Genomic DNA, 19090 nt, shown 5'->3' on the forward strand with positions numbered 1-19090 from the left:
AGGGAAAGGAAAAGGGAAGGGGAAGGGGAAGGGGAAAGGGGAAAGGGGAAAGGGAAGGGGAAGGGGAAAGGGAAAGGAAAGGAAAGGAAAAAGAAAATAAGCAGCAAAACTAACAGCTGGCATAGACAAACGGATAAAGAATTAGAAGAGCTGCAGAGATACAAACGCTAAGAATGAGCCCTCTCTGCAATTTAACAGCCACAACAGGCCAGGTAGATGGATAGAAGTGTCATGTTAGGGAGTGGGGGTGGGAGCAAGCTGTTAGGATCAGAGAGGAGAGGAGATGGGCTTGGGTTGGTTGAAGAATCCATAGGTATCCACCACGGAGACAACAGACTCAGGCATTCTTCGCATCCCTGAGGCTGTAGCCAGGCTGACAAGGTGGGGAGTAGCCCTTGTCTGTGGAGAGACCCAAGCAGAACTCAGCTGTAGGAATATGCTTGGAATATCTCTGCTCTCTGCTTCACCTCCGTGGTTACTTTCCTGGCCAAAGCTCAAGAGATAATGGCAGCCAGACAGTGGTGGCATGTGCCTTTAATCCTAGTACTCGGGAGGCAGAGGCAGTTGAATCTCCGTGAGTTCCAGGCCTCCAGGCCAGCTTGGTCTACAGAGAGAGTTCTAGGTCAGCCAGCTCTACCCAGAGAAACCCTGTTTTGAAAAAACAGAGAGAGAGAGAGAGAGAGAGAGAGAGAGAGAGAGAGAGAGAGAGAGAGAGAGAGAATGAGAATGGGTACGTTCTGCTCATGCTAGAAATTCTTTAAAGATACTGGTCCTTGGTCAATTTTGTGAATCTGGAAGGAGAAACAAAGACAGGGTAACGCTCCACAAGGCAGTGGCAGAGCCAGGCCCAGAGACCACATCTCTGCAGCAAGCGACTACTGGTTAAGATGTCGTGAGTCTAACCCTGAGGCAGAAGATGTAGCAACCACACTCCTTAACCTTGCTCAGGCCCTACTCGCAGGTTTGGGGGACTTCTGAGCTAGACTATGCACTATGCACCAAAAGGGGACGGGCCAGGCTGTACCCCGTGTCCCAAATTAGCCTTTGCTTAGCAGCTTCAGAGGCTCCTAGGAGGACTTTGAAGCACAGAAGCCTGGCAAAGTTTGTGAAAACCCCGTATTTCTTTCTCTCTCCCCACAGGGGACGATGAGGAAGATGAGCCCGAGATCCCAGTGAGCCCCCGACCACGCCCTCTGGCTGAGCTGCAGCTGAAAGAGAAAGCAGTGCCCATCCCGGAGGCCAGCTCCTTCTTCATCTTCAGTCCCACCAACAAGTAGGTCGTGCTGTGGCAGCCAGCCGTGAGAGCTGGTGAGGTTCTCAAAGACAGCTCCCTGAAGAGAGCTACTCTTGATTCGCCCCATCTTTGGTTATATGCACAGTTCATTCCTTTAGATTACAGTCTTGCATTCAGTCTAAAATGCTAGCCGTAAATTGGGGCATAGCATCATGACAGAGAGTTTCCCTAACATACACGAGGCACTGGCTTCAATGCCTGGCACATTACAAAATTAAAATACCTTTAAGATGAATAAAATGGTAGTATTCCTGTGAGAAAGGATACCTTTAGGTTTTATTAGTTACTTGCACCTAAGAGGGACTGTGGTTGCTAGTTCCCTTCTAAGGGCAGTTTTAGACAGGGCCAGGAAAGGTCTGGGGAGTAGTTAGTAGCATTATAATTTTCAGCTCTGGAATAAACAGATTTCATGGAGTTTCTTCGGCCCCAGGGAAAGAAATCAGCATGTCCCAGTCTTGGCTGGGGAATCCTCATGGTGGTGGGTATTGGTAGAGGGGACAGGTGATGGAGGGGCTCAGTTGGGAGATGTGACTAAGACTAAGGGAACAAAGTTTCATGTGTGTCCAGGCAGGGGACCATGCAGCTGCAAGGTTATGCTTACTCCCAGATGGTTGGGGACAGCAAGTGGATTCAGCATCCCTCTATAACAGAAGTTAGTGAGTAAGGCCTGAACTTCCCGCATCTCTCAGCTTCCATCCTCCCAACCCGTCCCGCCAGGATCCGTGTCCTGTGTCACCGCATTGTCAATGCCACCTGGTTCACCAACTTCATCCTGCTCTTCATCCTGCTCAGCAGTGCTGCCCTGGCCGCTGAGGATCCCATCCGGGCCGACTCCATGAGGAATCAGGTGATGCAGCCCCTTCAGCTGTGTCAGCACCCAATCCAACTCTGGGGCTCAAGTTCAGTGGCCATGGGCATCCAAGTTATATAAAGTTTCTGGAGAGCTGGGTCCTCCCGCTGCAGTTTCTGAACAGCACTACCATAGGAGAAGCAAGATAGGCCGGATTTGCCTGCCTGGCCTGAATCGTGATGGGGCTGGCAATTATAGTGGTCATAGCAGTAGTGTTGATGACAATGATGGTGATAATGATAATATTAATGGTGGTGATGTTAGTGGTGGCAGTGATCGTCATGGCAACGGTAGCAATAGTGATGATCATAACGATGATGGAGGTAGTGGGTGTTGTTGATAATGATGGTAATATTGATGTGATGAGGTAGTGATGTTAATGGTAATGGTGGTGGTGATGGTGGTGATGGTGGTGGTGGTAGTCATAGTAATGGTGGTGGTAGTAGTGGTGGTTGTCATGGTGATGGATGGTGACAGTGGTGGTGGTGATGGTTGTGGTGGCACCATTGCTTTGCCAATTCTCTCACTGGTTGCCTCTACCTTGTCCCATCTCCAGATCCTTGAGTATTTTGATTATGTGTTCACTGCTGTTTTCACTGTGGAGATTGTCCTTAAGGTAAGTGGATATGAAGCGTCCCTGCATGGAGTGGCTCCAATTTACACCTGAGGATTCACTTGGGGGCATTGCCAAGGAACGGGAGAGAAAGAAGGCAGAGATGAGTATGGTCGGAAAGACCCACCGGATCCAGGAGACTACACAGGGCTTCTGCTCCTGTGTAGGAGGGGATCCAGGCAAGGGAGTGGGTGGCTGGATGGAAGGCTGGAAACGAGACTATGGCCCACTTGTAGCTGCCACCTCTCTGGAGAGCACAGGTCTTCTGCGCAGAAGACACAATTAACCTAAAAGTGGCCCTGGGAGTTGGGATTTACCCTTAGACCGAGTTCTTATCCTCTTAGAGTTCTCAAAGACGCAACCATTGGGGAGGGTCCCTGAGAGTGTTCCGTAGCCTTGGATGCTGGCTTTACTGCGGCTGCTGCGGTTTGTAAGCATGTATGCTATGAAGTCTAGCTGTTTGGAGACGCAAACTAGAGGTCTGGAAATGCCCTCTAACTGTGGGAGGGGGCTCTCGAGACCACACCTTGCTCTGCCACAGGAAGGACAAATGGTTTTACAAATCAGGTTTTCCCAGCTTTTGAAAAATCTGTTAAAAGTTTCATCTCACATGGACTGGGAATGTGGGTCCACTAATAGAGTATTTGCCTAAGATGCACAAAGAGCTGGCTTGGCTTCCCTACACTGCATAAGAGCCGGCCTGGCGGTGTATGCCTGTAATCTGTTCAGTTGAAAGGCAGGAAGATCAGAAGTTTAAGTTCATCACAACCTAAATAGTCAATAAAGGGGATCCTGGGTTATCGACTAAGACAGAAAGCCGAGTTCTCTTATCTAAAGAAAGGATCGTGGTCCTGGTTTGGTTGTTCCTGAGGTGGGCACACTGGGCTCAGGCTATCACAGTAGCGGGCTTTGAGGAGTGGAGCGTGTGTGTGGCTTCATCTCTGAGTGGAACCCAGAATCACTGGTCGTTATCTCTTCTCATAGAAGAGGAGAGGGTGATGTATATAAGGACCAGAGTGGAGCAGAGGGAGAAGGCAGCTTCCCCAAGGTCAAGGAGGAGTTCACACGTGGAGTGTTAGCGTTAGAGCTTTAAATAAAGCTACACCAGCAACGTAGCGAATATGAGGCAGTGAATATAACTCCCTGGAGGACTTCTAGCCTGCCCCTCAGGGGGGGAGAGGGCTTTCCACTCCTGGGAAGGAGGAGTGGAGGCACATGAACAGCATCTGGAGAAAAGGACTCCTCCTCTGATAGCAGAGATGGGCACAGGGGCTCCTGGAGTGCCAGGGTTTCTCTGAAGCCAAGAACAGAGGGAGCACTCTTGAGCCTGGGGAGTTGGGTGACGTGACGTTCCTTGACGCTCTCCCTCGCAGACTGAGATAAGAAGCCCTTCTCCAGGAGGGGCCTGTCTGCTCCTCCAGCTGCTGTCCCAGATGTTGCCTCTTTCCCCAGATGACCACCTACGGAGCCTTCCTGCACAAAGGCTCCTTCTGCCGCAACTACTTCAACATCCTGGACCTGCTGGTGGTGGCTGTGTCTCTCATCTCCATGGGCCTCGAGTAAGCAGTGGCCAGGCTCAGTGTGTGGGTGCTCTGTGCCTGTACCTCAGAGCAGGGGTCCTGGCCCTGTGGGTGGCTGAAAACATGAGGGTGGCCAAGGGCCACCTTGGGTGGAACATCCTTGGGTGGTCCCCAGCTGGGCTAAAGGGCCAATGCTAAATGTTCAGAGCCTTATCTTGGAGACCAGGAAGGGAGGCAAAGAGGAAAAAGACGGTCAGGCCCCTGGAGTAGGGGCCAAGCTGCGGGTCATTTCTAGTCTGACAGAGAAGAAAGAGCCTATATCCACAGAGAAAAGCAAGCCAATGAGACCATTTGCAATGATCAGGGATCAGTTTTACCCATGGGTCAGGGAGGTCACATGTGGACAGCTCCAGGTAGGAGGTGACAAGGTCCCTGGCTGCAACCCTTCGGCTGGAGCACAGAACTCTAGGCCCCAGGGCAACTTGCTTCCCGCAGGTCCAGCGCCATCTCCGTGGTGAAGATCTTAAGGGTTCTGAGGGTGCTGAGACCACTCCGGGCCATCAACAGAGCCAAAGGGTTGAAGGTGAGAGAGGGCCCCTTTAGGGGAGGGACCAGGGGGGTCCTTTAGGGGAGGGACCAGCAGTCCTGACGCCAGGTCCTCACTTCAGATGCTCATCTTGTGAGAACCAGGCAGGCCAGCCAGCTTTCCCCATGGGCCCAGCCCTCCTAACAGGCAGAGTCCTGAATTCCCAGGGTTCCCCGGGCAGGATGGTGGGGTGCAGCGGGGCAAGCGCATCACCCACGGAACTGTCCCTGCCTCCCTCCCTAGCACGTGGTGCAGTGCGTGTTTGTTGCCATTCGCACCATCGGGAACATCGTGCTGGTCACCACGCTCCTGCAGTTCATGTTTGCATGCATCGGAGTGCAGCTTTTCAAGGTGAGGCTCCGCCTGACCAGCAGCCCTTCCCTCCCCACCAGGGCCAGCTTGAAGGCCTTGGACAAAAGCCAGCCAGTTCTCCTCAAGCAAGACAACCCCAAACTGTGACAGCAACCGACCCTGAATCTATGGTTTCAAAAGGAGAAAACATTCATATTCTGTTTGCTAGGCGATACCTGTTGCTAGCCTCTGGTTCTCGGGCCACTTTTACCATTGTGTCTACTCTTACCCAGAGACCCTGTAGTTAGCTTTCCTCTCACCAACTTGCCAACCTCCACCTACTCTGTCAGGTCTGCCTACAGCATCCCTTGTCTAGCCACCTTCTTTGCTGCAGCCCGGCTCTGCAATCCAAGGTCCTGGCTGGGATGACTGGCATCATTCACACCTCCTAAGCACCTCTGCAGAGGCAATCTTCATTGCGAACTCACAGTTGACCTTGTCTTACTGATACTTCCCTGGGAGAACACAGCTATCAGTTTCTCTCTAGGAACCTCCTCCCACAGAATTGTAACTCCTCAAAGACGGAGGAATGCCCTGAAGAAATGATGGAGCCCTGGAGGAAGGCAGGGCAGCTGGGGCCCCTTGACGGAGGCATTTCCCTCTCTGGGCCTTCCAAGGAGCTAGACCAGAATTCACACATTTCAAACCTAACTTAGTCATAGGGTCATCCTGCATCTAACTCTTTGTCAGACAAAACCTTTCTCAGGTCCTCAGTATGAGGGAGATCAGACTTTGTCAGGGATGTGCTGGACTTCTAACTCTGAAGACAAATTAAATTCTCAGAGCTCTACTGGGAGCATCTGTCTGTATAGCTCCTGTTTCCTTAGCAGCTTTGGGCTTCCCAGGGGCAGGAGAAGAACAGTGAGGGTGGGGCAAGCCATTCCCCCTTATACAGTCTGGGCTGTGATGGGCGGAGCCTCAGCGGCCACGCAGTCAAAGGAGCAGGCTGGGTATATTCAGGTCCAGCCTTGGCCACTCCACAAATGCCCATCTAAGGCAGCAGCCAGGCTGGGTGGAGGCAGCTGGGAAGAGTGGATGCTGACGGCCTTGTCTTAAGGGTATGTAAGAGAGGAGGGGGTCTCTTCCCTCCCTCCAGACATCCCGCCATCTCCTTCCCACCAAGTTCTCACAGAGCCTGTTTGTCTTCCCTATTTCCATGATCATGTCTCCATGCCTTCTTTGCCGTCCCGGATGCAGGGAAAGTTCTACAGCTGCAATGACTTATCCAAGATGACTGAAGAGGAATGCAGGTACCCCAGGCTTTGCCAGTCGGGGGATATGGGAGGCTCCTATGAGGAGCACATGATTTCGGGATGGGGAGCCTTCAGTAGGAGGGGGAGGGAATGCCTGGCAGCATCCTTCTTTTCTGTCCTAGGAAGGGACCACCATTTCTCTGGCACACTCACTACCCAGGGCCCAGGGGATGTGGGTGGAGTTGGGGTATCCCAGTCACATGGTGGAGTGACTGGGCCTCTCTGCATCAGGGGCTACTACTACATATACAAGGATGGAGACCCCACACAGATAGAGCTGCGTCCCCGCCAGTGGATGCACAACGACTTTCACTTTGACAATGTACTCTCCGCTATGATGTCACTCTTCACCGTCTCCACCTTCGAGGGTTGGCCTCAGTGAGTAAGATTGGGGTCTGTGTCCAGCATGGGCACAGTGAGGATGGTGCCAAGGAACCAGTAGCCCCCAGTGTACCATGCCAGCCTGTGGCAGTGCTCAACAAACCCACAGACTCATGGCTCTCCTAAGTGAGCCTGATCAAAGGACTCGGACAAAGTGTGCCCAATCTCTCCCACAAATGCATGTCTCCCGATCCACAGTGGGCTCTTTTTTTTTTTTTTTTTTAATTATTATTACATCTAGCTCACTGCTCCCACTCCTGGTCACCCTTCCCACAATCCTTTCTCCCCATCCCTCATCCCCTTCTCCTCTAAGCAGGTGGGGGCTCCCTAGGTATCCCCCCAACCCTGGCACATCAAGTTTCTGCTGGGCTAAATGCATCCTTTCCCACTGAGGCCAGACAGGGCAGCTCAACTAGAAGAACATATCCCATGGACAGGCAACAGCTTTTGGGATAGCCTCCATTTCAGTTGTTCCAGACCCACCTGAAGACTAAGCTGCACATCTGCTACCTATGTGCAGGGAGGCGTAGCAGAGTCTTAATGGTTGACTGTGGTAGATGAGATGCCCCTGGAAAGGCAGGACCATGGCAGGGTGGGTTCTTACCTTCTCTAGACTGGTTCTGCCTTCTCTCCCATTGCTTGGCTGCTTATCCTCTCCTCTCTGCCCACCCAAGGCTACTGTACAAGGCCATAGACTCAAATGAGGAGGACACCGGCCCCGTCTATAACAACCGAGTGGAGATGGCCATCTTCTTCATTATCTACATCATCCTCATCGCCTTCTTCATGATGAACATCTTTGTGGGCTTTGTCATTGTCACCTTCCAGGAACAGGGAGAGACTGAGTATAAGAACTGTGAGCTGGACAAGAACCAGGTACTGAGCCACCTGCTAGAGATAGAAAACTGAGGCCCATAGGCCTGTGAAGAGAACCTCCATTGAGGTCCAGTCCTAATCTATGTTTCCCATTTATCTTTCAACCTGAAGCAGTTCACACCGGTACTGACCTATCCTGTTTTTTTGTGTCCTAGCGCCAATGCGTACAGTATGCCCTGAAGGCCCGCCCACTGAGGTGTTACATCCCCAAAAACCCATACCAGTATCAGGTGTGGTATGTCGTCACTTCCTCCTACTTTGAATACCTGATGTTTGCTCTCATCATGCTCAATACCATCTGCCTGGGCATGCAGGTAAGGAGACGGGGACTGGCCATAGTAAGACCTAGGACCTGGCAAGGCAGGGACATGGAGAAGTCCCCAGTTCACCCCAGCAGGTATCTCTAGAACGCCAGCCGCAGGACACAGGAGTGAACTAACCCCAGCCTCTTGCAGGAGAGGAAGAGCTGCTTTCCCTTCACTGTTGCAAATCTGAATGGCTGGAATGTCCCTCTTAGAAGAGGAGCAACCTCTCATAGGTCATATCATAGCTGGCAGCATTGCTATCATGCTTTAATTAAATCCTATATAATACACCTTTACAGCTAGGCACCACGCTCCCAGGAGCATAAGATATGTTCAGTGTACGTTAGTTGCTTTTCTTGTACGTGTGACCAAACACCTTATATGAAACATTTAAGGAAGGAGGAGTTTATTTTGGCTCGTGATTGGAAAGGATACAATACAGTCTGTGAGGAAGGGCTCAATGAAGGGATGCTACATGGTGGTGGGAACACGTGCCAGCTGCTTCCATCTCAGCAGGACAGGAAGCAGAGACAGGGTGGAAAGCACAGTTTAGCTATAAACCTCAAGGTCTATCCCAGTGACCTAGTTCCTCTCAAACCACAGTCTGGGGAACAAGTGTTCCGATCATGAACCTATGGGTGACATTTCACATTTAAACAATTGCACAGTGAAAAGACCACACTCTGTAGGCTCGTGGAATCATGGGAGGCTACTCACTGAGCTACCCTGGTTATCTAGAAGAATATAAACAATGGATTCTTGAGGACTGAGTCAGGCAGCAGACGTGGTCCCATCACTGAGGGGTAGGGCAGTCATCAGGCCCTGCTGCTGAGGGGTAGGGCAGTTAGTAGGCCCTTTTCACCTTCCTGGGAAGGTTCTGTAGAAGATGGTTGGGATTTTACCAACAAAAAGAATGAGAGTCTTAGGTGGTCCAAAGAAGTGGTCACAAAAACCAAGACTGTTGAGAAAATGGTCTCCCCATCCTGTCACTGCGTGTCTTAGTTAGGGTTTTATTGATGTGAAAAGACACCATGACCAAGGCAAGTCTTATAACAAAAAATATTTGACTGGGGATGGCTTACAGTTTCAGAGGTTCAGTCCATTATCATCATGGCAGGAAGTGTGGCAGTGTGCAGGCAGACATATTGCTAGAGGAGCTGAGAGTTCTGCATCCTGATCCGAAGGCAGCGACAGGAGACGGTAATTCCACCCTGGGTGGAGCCTGAGCATAGAGACTCAAAGCCCACCCCACAAATGGCGTATTTCCTCCAACAAGGCCACATTCACTCCAACAAGGCCACATCTACTCCACACCTTTTTTTGTTTGTTTTTGTTTTTGTTTTTTGTTGTTGTTGTTGTTTTTCAAGACAGGGTTTCTGTGTGTAGCTCTGGTTGTCCTGGAACTCACTCTGTAGACCAGGCTGGCCTGGAGCTCAGAAATCCACCTGTCTTTGCCTCCCAAGTGCTGGGATTAAAGGCATGCACCACCATGCCCGCTAAGGCCACACCTCTTAATAGTGCCACTCACTGGGCCAAGCATATTCAAACCACACACTGGAGCAGCTGGTGTACAGGAGTCTTACTTAGCTTTGTTTACCACTAGACAAATGTCAACCCCAGAACCCCAGGGTCTTCTCTTTAGTCCTGTACCATAATGACTATGCTAAGCCCTGCCTAGGAGACTCAGTTTTGGTCACCCAGGACCAAATGTATAAATGATATTTGTAGCCCTGAGCCATACTTGGTCAAACTTATGGTTGTTGAACCTCCATACTCTCCTCTGCCATTGCTTATTGTGGATAGAACAGGCATGAAAGTTATCCTTGAGATCTGGTAGAAGAGATTACTAATCTCCTAGCTCGCTGAGATAAAACAGGTGCTTCCAGAAGAGAGGATGGATCTGGGGTTGTGATCTGTAGCTGGGAAGCCCGGCCTGCTTCATTCATGTTGCTTCTCCAGCATTACAACCAGTCGGAACAGATGAACCACATCTCAGACATTCTCAACGTGGCTTTCACCATCATCTTCACCCTGGAGATGGTCCTCAAGCTCATAGCTTTCAAGCCAAGGGTGAGTGACTGGGCCATGGGGACAAAGCTGTGGCCTGGGAGGAGACACTTTCCCCTCCTTATACCTGAGGCCCTTCTGCCTTCTGCTCTCAGGCTGCTCATGCCTCTGCTATGCCTCCTGTCAGACGCAGGCCTAGCAAGACTTCCAGAAGTCAAAATGGAGTGCTGGTATACAGATGTTCACCACTGCATCTGGGAACCTGTTCACATCCCATGCCTTCCTTTTTGCCTTCTGCTTCCTTCTGGAGCACAAGCTTCAAACTAGGAGAAAATCTTGTTTTGTTCTTTAGGCTCTCAGATCTATTCCCATGGTTCCATCTTAGTCCAACTGAGTTCTAGTCTGTTGAGCTCTGGACAGAAATTTTAAGTGGGGCTCTGGAGGTGAAAGCTCCAGACTAAGCTCTCAACAAGCCTCCTACCACCGACGCTTCAGAACAGCAGTTCTCCACCTGTGGGTTTCCACCCCTTTGGGGGTCACATATCATATCTTTACATTATGATTCATAACAATGGCAAATTTACAGATATAAAGTAGAAACGAAATAATTTTATGATCAGGGGTCACCACGGCATAAGGAAATGTGTTATAGGGCTGCATTGTTAGGAAGGTTGAGACCACAGCTCCGAGGATGAGAATTAGAAACCAGAAAGAGAGAAATAGGCCACTGGAACCCTGGTCTGCCCAGCGGCTTGATAGGTGCCCCATCCCCCGCTGGCGGTGATGGCTGCTCTCATCCACAGCTAAACCCTTGCTCTTCCATGACCTCCCTTCTCAGGGCTATTTTGGAGACCCCTGGAATGTGTTTGACTTCCTGATCGTCATCGGCAGCATCATTGACGTCATCCTGAGCGAGATCGATGTGAGTACGGGATGGGCAGAGCCCTCACTGGGGTAGGGCTCTCGTTCATTCTACAGATGTTTATGGAGTACCCACGACGAGTGCAACGTGGCACCCCAGGGTTAGAGGAGGACAAGTCTTCTCCCTTCAAGGAGCGACATCCTCTAGAACAGAGTGATGCCTGGAGAGCCAGACTGATATGAGTGTCTAGCAAGAACTAGAGTGGCAAGCAGAGGTCATCGGTGGCTCAGTCGAGGAAGATATAAGAGGAGGCAGTGGAGTTGAGGGTAGCAAGTCTAAGGGAAGGAATCTTCTGGGAGAGAATTGCAGAGGTCAGACTTGCTGAGGTGTCTGAGGAGATCCATATGGACAGGCAGAAGAGAGAAGGGGTCCAGGCATGGCTGGGGAGGGTGTGAACTTCATGGGCCCATTCACTAATAGAAAGTCACCAGAGATTTAGAACAAGTCAGGGAAGGGTTAAATCTCTACTTTTGAGATGTTAATCTAATGACCAAAAAAAGGTAGCTCTTCTCTAGGGATTCAGTCATTTATATCACTTATTAAGCACCTACTGAATATCAACATGTGCCTCGTATGGCTTTGGGTGCTGGAGGCAGAGGAGGGAACAAAAATTGTAGGGGACAGCAGACAGCAAGTGTTGCTGCTGGACCATGTGAAGATAAGGCGGGTAGGGATGCCACATGGAAGGGAAGAAGAAGGTGGTAACCACACAGCTATGGGAGACACTGCTGTAGAGCAAAAGGAGACTATGCAAAGGGCCCATGGGCAGAGCATGTCTGCTGCATGCAGAGAACAGCAGGAGGCCCTTGCAGCTGGAACAGGGAACGAACATACAAACACTGTGGTCAGCTCTTCTTGAAGGCCATAATTACACACTGGATTATGTCCTGAGATGATGAAGAACCATTGGAAGGTGTAAACACTCTCAGGCATTAGCTCTGATGGGATCTCTGGGGCTGCCCTGTTGAGTTTGTGCTGGGCAGGACCAGGGCTGACCCAGGGACAGCAGCCAGGAAGGGCTTGCAGTAGTCCACAGGGCTGAGAACAGAAAGGGGATCTGGCTGTAGGGATGGTGAGAGGCGATCACCTGGGGTGTATTTTGAAGGTGAACAGGAGAGAGAGGGGGGCTGGAAGAGGAGATCCAAAGATCAGAGGCAGAAGGCAAAAGACGCTGTCCCCTTGGGTCATCACTGAGCCACACCCTGGAGCCAGGCTAGGGTAGAAGAAGCCCGGAGCAAGAAGAGACAGAGAAGGACATCCATCTGCCTAAGCCGCTCTAACTGGGGAATAGTGCGATCCTACCTAAGGGTCAGCTCAAGGCAGGGGTCCTCCTTCCAAACTTCCCACCTCCTGCCCCGAGCAGCAAGTTGGTGGAGAGACAGATATGGAGCCTGGAGATGCCTGGCAGAGGACGGCTGAGAAAAAGCCTTAGTCTGTGGGGAAGGGGCCCTGGGTGGAGGTTCCAAAAGCTCAGCCCTGCGGGAAATGGCACCTTCTGGGGACTTGGCTGCCACACCAACTGTCTGTTGTACTAGGGGAGGATCCTGGGAACCCTGTTCACCTCATCACAGGATGGTGACAGACAGCTCCATCTGCTCAGGGCTGATAGGGGTGGGGGTGGGCCCTGGGCAAAAGCAGAGCAGGGGAGGGGGAGGGGATAGGGATAATGTGCAGTGTGCGTATGTGCTGTGAGTTTCTATCCATGCTCAGTGTTTGCCAGCAAAACATTTATTTGTGGTCTGAGAGCCTCGCTTGCCACAAGCAGCCAGAAGAGAGAAGTCTGAACAGCCAGAATAAATAGCCCCAATTCAAATAGTTACTTCTCCAAGTCTGAGGCCCACGTGCCAGAGGCTGTTCTCTTGGCTGCGAAGGCTGCCATGGTCTTCCTTTGGTTTTCAGAAATAGAAAATTTCCCCTACCGGGAACATGTATTTGAAACACATTAAGATGAATTTGCATTCCCAACACACATACTAGGAAAATGCCTTGCCTGTCGGTCAGAACTTCAATGCTGGCCCCACGCTGTCCTGTCACGTGCTCCTCCTGGTCCTTTGAAATGTGGCAGATGTCACTCAAGAGCTAGTTTCCAGTTTTATTTTTTGTTGTTGTTGTTGTCATTCAAATGGCCAGTTTTGCTAGGTGGCTACTGGTCAGACTATACAAGTAAAGAACACATTTGTCACCTGCCTGCACACAAGACTCTCCTGGTGTGCACCAGAACCTCGGAAACCTGCCCCTGTTCCACAGTCACTGGCTCCACTGGCTGGGTGGGCCCCCGCAATAACATATGTACAATACAGTTCTCTACATGAATCTGACATGCAGCCAGGATTGAGGCCAGTCATACAGGGATCCAGAGAGCTGGGACCAGTTTATCTGCAGGCACATGGAAGCCCAGTGATTTACTCTCACCAACCCAGGGCTCTGGAAGACGGGCAGCTCACAAAATGTGGCCAGGGAAAAAGATAGCCATTCCCATACACCCAACCATGCACTCTTAAGGAGTCAGGCCACTGAGATGTGAGCCTTGCTCAAGTCAGGGGATACTGGATGGAAGGAGGGGTCTCTAGTCTCCCCCACCCCCACCCACCTTGCCCCTAGAAGGTGGACCTCTGTGAGGGCATCAGCTCTGGTTACGGGGGTGAGGGGAGTCTACTTGTGATGATGAGAGAGATTTTCCAGTATGCCCTCGGCCATGATGTTCCCTGTACCACACAACCCAGACCCAGGAAGAACCCAAGCCCTTGCCACCCACAGATGCCTCTCAAAGACGAGATGGGCCCCGTCTCTGTCCGGTCTTCCCTCCCCTCATGTTCCCTTGCCCGGGTCTCTTGCCCTTTCCACCCCTGACTGCGGCCATATGAGGTCTCCGTCCCTTGTCTGTCTCTTTCTCTCTTTAACTCTCCTTGTGTCCGTCCTTTCTGACAACTCTCTTCACGTGCCTCCCATGTGTTTCTCTCCCCTCGTCTCTTTTCTCCACAGACTTTCCTGGCCTCCAGCGGGGGACTGTATTGCCTGGGTGGAGGCTGCGGGAACGTTGTAATTTCAGGCTGCATGAGCCTGTTCACCCTGCCCTGCAGCTTGCATGCCGAGCTGGCTGCATGGATCGCATGGGGTGCCCCCAGAAGTCAGGGCTCCTTTCCTTAGAGCAGGCCCAGTGCAGGTTGGGGTTTGGGTAGAGGTGGGGGCTCTGTGGTGGGACATGCATGGATACAGTGGCTTCCTTTGAGCCCTGAGAAATGGGTTGAGGATTCTCCCCATACTCTCTCTATAGATCAAAGGACCGTCTGTCACCAGACCTCCGTGACAGCTTAGCAGGCATAGGGAACAGGGCCAAAATGGCCCCATAAGGAACAGGACTACAGCTGGCACAAGGGCAAAAGCTTGCCTGATTTACAACACTCAAGAGCAGTGTGGGGCAGGTGGGAGTGACCGCACTGAGTATGTGGCAAACAACTTGATAAAGCTACTGGACACTTCTGGGAGACATTACAGGCCACCAGATACTTAGCTTGGTGACAGTTTACAGAACAGGAAGCCAGCAGCGGGCCTTACTGCAGCCTCACCTCAGGAAGAATCCCTGCTCTGCTCTCAAGCACCAGCTTACTGCATAGCTTGGACCCCAAACTCAACCTTCACTCAACTCACATGACCCCAGAGCCCTGAACCCCAGGATAGTCTAAGGCTCTGAGACAATTGGGGCTCAGAAGTGGGGTCTGGAACCCTCCTGCTGTGGACATTATACACACATGCGCGTACACACACACTCACGCACACACACACACACTGCGCGCGTGCACTGCACTTCCTGCCTGCCCTGCCCCTTGTGCCCGAGTGCCACCCAGACTGACCTCTGGGGCTGCTGCCCCACAGGACCCAGATGAGAGTGCCCGCATCTCCAGTGCCTTCTTCCGCCTGTTCCGGGTCATGAGACTGGTCAAGCTGCTGAACCGGGCAGAGGGTGTGCGCACCCTGCTGTGGACGTTCATCAAGTCCTTCCAGGTGCGAGTGCTCAGCTGGCCAGGACTGGGGATCCTGGAAATTGACCCAGCAATACCACTAGCCCAAGGTGGGACCCCCAAGGTCCCAGAGCCTGGCAGTTCCCTGGCGAGCCAAGGGAGACCGGGCTGCAGGACCAAGGGCTGTGGTCCCGTGGGCTGCAGAGCAGGCAGGTGAAGCACTTAGCGGTGGCTGCATCCTCTCCCCACAGGCCCTGCCATATGTGGCTTTGCTGATCGTAATGCTCTTCTTCATCTACGCGGTCATCGGCATGCAGGTGAGGGGCAAGTGGGCTCAGGCCAAAAGCTGAGTCTCAGCCAAGCTAGAGGGTGTATCTGCAGACCCAGAAAGGCCTAACAACATGCAACAGAAAGCAGGGCTTTCTCTGCCTTCTACATCCCAGCAGCCAAGGGGTCAGTTCCTATCTGACAGAGGGGGTAGAACCGAGACCCAGAAGCTCCGGGGTTAGGAGCCAGAGTGTGGCCCCCCAAGAGAGACCCTAGCACATGAAGGACATCGGGGGCCAGATCTGGTACCACTCTAAGGCCTTAGCTAGAGGCTTCCCCCCCCCAGGACCCCTCCCCAGATCTTGCTTGCTGGAGAGAAATTGTCTACTGGGCTTCTGGATTGAGAGGAAGTGTTCCGTGAAAGGAATCCTGTGTGTCTGGCTTCAGATCCGATGCAGCCTGAAGTGAACGGCGTTGAAATGAAATAAGGGTCAGGGTGGGAATCAGGGCAGGCAGGAGACGTGGCGGGAGACCGAGCTGAAGACACACTTGTATCCTGCTTGTCCGCACTTTGCAGATGTTCGGGAAAATCGCCATGGTGGATGGGACACAGATAAACCGGAACAACAACTTCCAGACTTTCCCACAAGCTGTGCTGCTGCTCTTCAGGTATGAGAGCCTCTTGGCTTTGCTGGCTTCTCCTTTGTACCCCAGGCAGTGCTGGTCCCACATATGCCCTGTACTAGAGGGGTCCCTGCCTGGTGCAATCCCCTGTTGTCACCGTTATGAAAACCTTGCATCGAGGTTTGACACTGAATCCCTCCTAAGTGGAATGCTGCCTGTTCACCCCCACTGAAGCAGAGTTCAAAGGTCAAAGGTCCCTCAGAGAGTGATGAGACCTCAGTGACCCTTGACATTGATCTATGACACTCACTTTAGCTCTGGTTCTGATCATGGGTAAAAGTTGCCCTCACTCCAAGAAAGGTTTTCTGTATAGCTTAGCTCTACTTTAGCCCTGCCTTTAAAAACATTGGGGGGTGGAGGAGCAGAGGGGAAACAGCAAAGAGGGGACACCGTGACCAAGCTTATGGGGATCCTACCTTGGGGAGCAGCCCAGTTCTGCTGAGCCCACTGGCTGTTCCTGAGGACCTATGAACAGGCCAACGGCGGCGTCCCTCCTCTGTTTAGGTGTGCCACAGGGGAAGCCTGGCAAGAGATCCTGCTGGCCTGCAGCTACGGGAAGCTGTGTGACCCGGAGTCTGACTACGCGCCCGGGGAGGAGTATGCGTGTGGCACCAACTTTGCCTACTACTACTTCATCAGCTTCTACATGCTCTGCGCCTTCCTGGTGAGAAGTCTGCAGGCTCTGCCCGGGGCGGGATTTGCAGGGTGAGGTGGGATGGAGACATCTTAGAGGTGATGGAAATTCTTGCTAGACTGTCCCTTGTCCTGATCTTTTGGGGTATTTTTGTTTTGTGAGCTCCTTTTTCTTGCTCCAAATGGACCAGTAGCCACTTTCACTGTACGAACGATGTCCTTACTGTATATATTATGCATATTACATATATAGTTTGCACTCAAGAGGACTGTGATGAGGCTGGTTCTGATGAGTGGATTCCCACAGTCATCTATAGGATAGAACACAGAGACCCCAGTGGAGGAGCTAGAGAAATTATCCAAGGAACTGAAGGGGTCTGCAACCCTATAGGTGAAACAATATGAACTAACCAGTACCCCCAGAGCTTGTGTCTCTAGCTGCTTATATAGCAGAAGATGGCCTAGTCAGCCATCGTTGGGAAGAGATGCCCCTTGGTCTTGCAAACTTTATATGCCCCATACCGGGGAATGCCAGGGCCAAGAAGTGGGAGTGGGTGGGCAGGGGAGCAGGGTGGGTGGAGGGTATAGGGGACATTCGGGATAGCATTTGAAATGTAAATGAAGAAAATATCTAATAAAAATAAGTTTAAAAAAAAAAAGTAGAATCTTCCAGTAGAGACATTTAACCCTAACTATCCCTCAGCACGGGAAGATGCTGTGCTACAACACAACTGAGACTCTAATACGAGTCTCCCAAGAGAACCTGGCTAGGGTCAGAAATAGCATCAAATCCCTTGGAGGTGACAGGGCTGTCCATGAGGAAGGCATCCACTGGGCCCCTCACGCTGGCGTTCCCTTTGATTCCCTATATTCGCCCAAAACCTTTACATGTCTAATGTTTGCCAGGTACAGGGCCGGTTTCAGGGGGTAGAAATATGAACGAGACCTAGTCAGGACTCTGATGGAGTGGGCTCATGTGTGAGCAAGCGTGGCAATGGAAAGGACCCCAGTGTAGACAGGAAAAGTGAGAGGGGCATCAGCCAGGCCCAGAAGAGGCAAGACTAGCTCTCAGAGACCAGAATAGCTCCCAAGGGGGTGCCCTGGTCACCGGGACCACAGCACATGCTGGGCAAGAACAGAGGCAGGGCTCAGCCTTACCTGTGTGCGGAATGTGGAGTGTGCTGGAGGGCTGGATTGAGGAAAGAGCCCCATGCCCAGTTTGTCCCTGTTCCCCACTCCCACCCTGACACAAGTCCCTGCATCACCTGCCTGTGCTGCCGAAACCCTTGTCTTTTTGCAGATCATCAACCTCTTTGTGGCTGTCATCATGGACAACTTTGACTACCTCACAAGGGACTGGTCCATTCTGGGCCCTCACCACCTGGATGAGTTCAAGGCCATCTGGGCTGAGTATGACCCAGAGGCTAAGTAAGTCCTTGAGCGATACTGGGTGCCTACCAAACTGCCCACCCTTCCATCCTAGTGATCCCTCTGGAGTCTCTCTGTTCTCCCTTAATCTACCCAAGGTTTCAGCCTGGGGAAACAACATGTCTCAAAGGTGGAAGGGATCCCTCAAAAGAGTAACTCCGTAATTTTCTGAGGAAGGAGTCACCCATCTTCTAGTTGGCCACTTAGTACTCAAGAGTGAGGCATGAGATCTCAGTACATCACAGGTTAAAAAGGGCCTGGCTGCTCACTGTGGGTTCTACTTACCAGCTGTACTGGAGGCTGAGAACAATGCAGAGTCCCAGGTCACACTCAGACTGTCTGAGTGAGAGTCCCCACTGCTGTTAGCCTGATCCTTGGGCCATCTGCCTGCCTCTCAAAGCATGGGAAGCACTCTCCTACTCTTGATAGAAGAAGCAGTAAGGTCACATGTACTGAATGTTTCCCAGCACCGTGTATGTTGGCTCATCTGATTCTTCTAACCAACCTATGGTGCAGATCCTCTGGTCATTCCAGTCTCACAAACGAGCAAACTGAGGTGTAGAGAGATTAAGTTGTCCTGGGTCACACAGTGAGTGAGGGCACCAAAATCAAAGCAAGTCTGTCCAGAGTTCTTGGCAACTACTCTCTAAAAATGCTCCCAACAGGGACAGAAAACCTCCTAGAGGCTGAGTGCTGGCGAGCTGGCTCAGAGGTTCAGATCTCTTGCTGCTCTTCAGAGGACCCAGGTTTAGTCCTCAGCACCCACACAGCAGCTCACAGCTGCCTGCAACTCCAGTTCTAGGAGATCTGACACCTTCTTCTGGACTCCTGGGTAGTTCATACATGTAATACACAGACATATATGTGTAGGCAAAACAATCTACACATATATGTAAAATAAAAGAACAAAAGCCTACCTACAGGCTGGAGAGATGGCTCAGGAATTAAGAGCACTTCTTACTCTTGTAGAAGACTCAAGTTTAGTTTCCAGTATCCAGGTCCAGTGAGTCATACTGTAACCCCAGCTCCAAGGGGTCTGTCGCCTTCTTCTGACTTCCATGGGTTCCTGCACACTCTATTCACACACACACACACACACACACACACACACACACACACACACACACACACACACACACTTTTTAGAAATTGAAAGTCAAT

At 51.6% G+C, this 19090-nt stretch overlaps 1 protein-coding gene across 1 annotated transcript in view; it reads left to right on the forward strand.

Annotated features, from left to right (window-relative positions):
* Positions 1-19090, forward strand: part of Cacna1s (calcium voltage-gated channel subunit alpha1 S) — a 67794-nt gene that overhangs the window by 37961 nt on the left and 10743 nt on the right. Inside the window, exons 17-34 of the mRNA XM_021198567.1 lie at positions 1141-1273; positions 2012-2141; positions 2701-2760; positions 4210-4316; positions 4773-4860; positions 5107-5214; positions 6412-6464; positions 6699-6845; positions 7523-7724; positions 7880-8038; positions 9989-10099; positions 10875-10958; positions 13941-13997; positions 14832-14960; positions 15169-15234; positions 15762-15853; positions 16373-16532; positions 17802-17929. Coding sequence (XP_021054226.1) covers positions 1141-1273; positions 2012-2141; positions 2701-2760; positions 4210-4316; positions 4773-4860; positions 5107-5214; positions 6412-6464; positions 6699-6845; positions 7523-7724; positions 7880-8038; positions 9989-10099; positions 10875-10958; positions 13941-13997; positions 14832-14960; positions 15169-15234; positions 15762-15853; positions 16373-16532; positions 17802-17929 — 2014 coding nt within the window. The remainder of the gene's footprint in view (positions 1-1140; positions 1274-2011; positions 2142-2700; positions 2761-4209; positions 4317-4772; positions 4861-5106; positions 5215-6411; positions 6465-6698; positions 6846-7522; positions 7725-7879; positions 8039-9988; positions 10100-10874; positions 10959-13940; positions 13998-14831; positions 14961-15168; positions 15235-15761; positions 15854-16372; positions 16533-17801; positions 17930-19090) is intronic.

The sequence above is a fragment of the Mus pahari genome, chromosome 5 (assembly GCF_900095145.1).
Source record: "Mus pahari chromosome 5, PAHARI_EIJ_v1.1, whole genome shotgun sequence".
Taxonomy (NCBI): domain Eukaryota; kingdom Metazoa; phylum Chordata; class Mammalia; order Rodentia; family Muridae; genus Mus; species Mus pahari.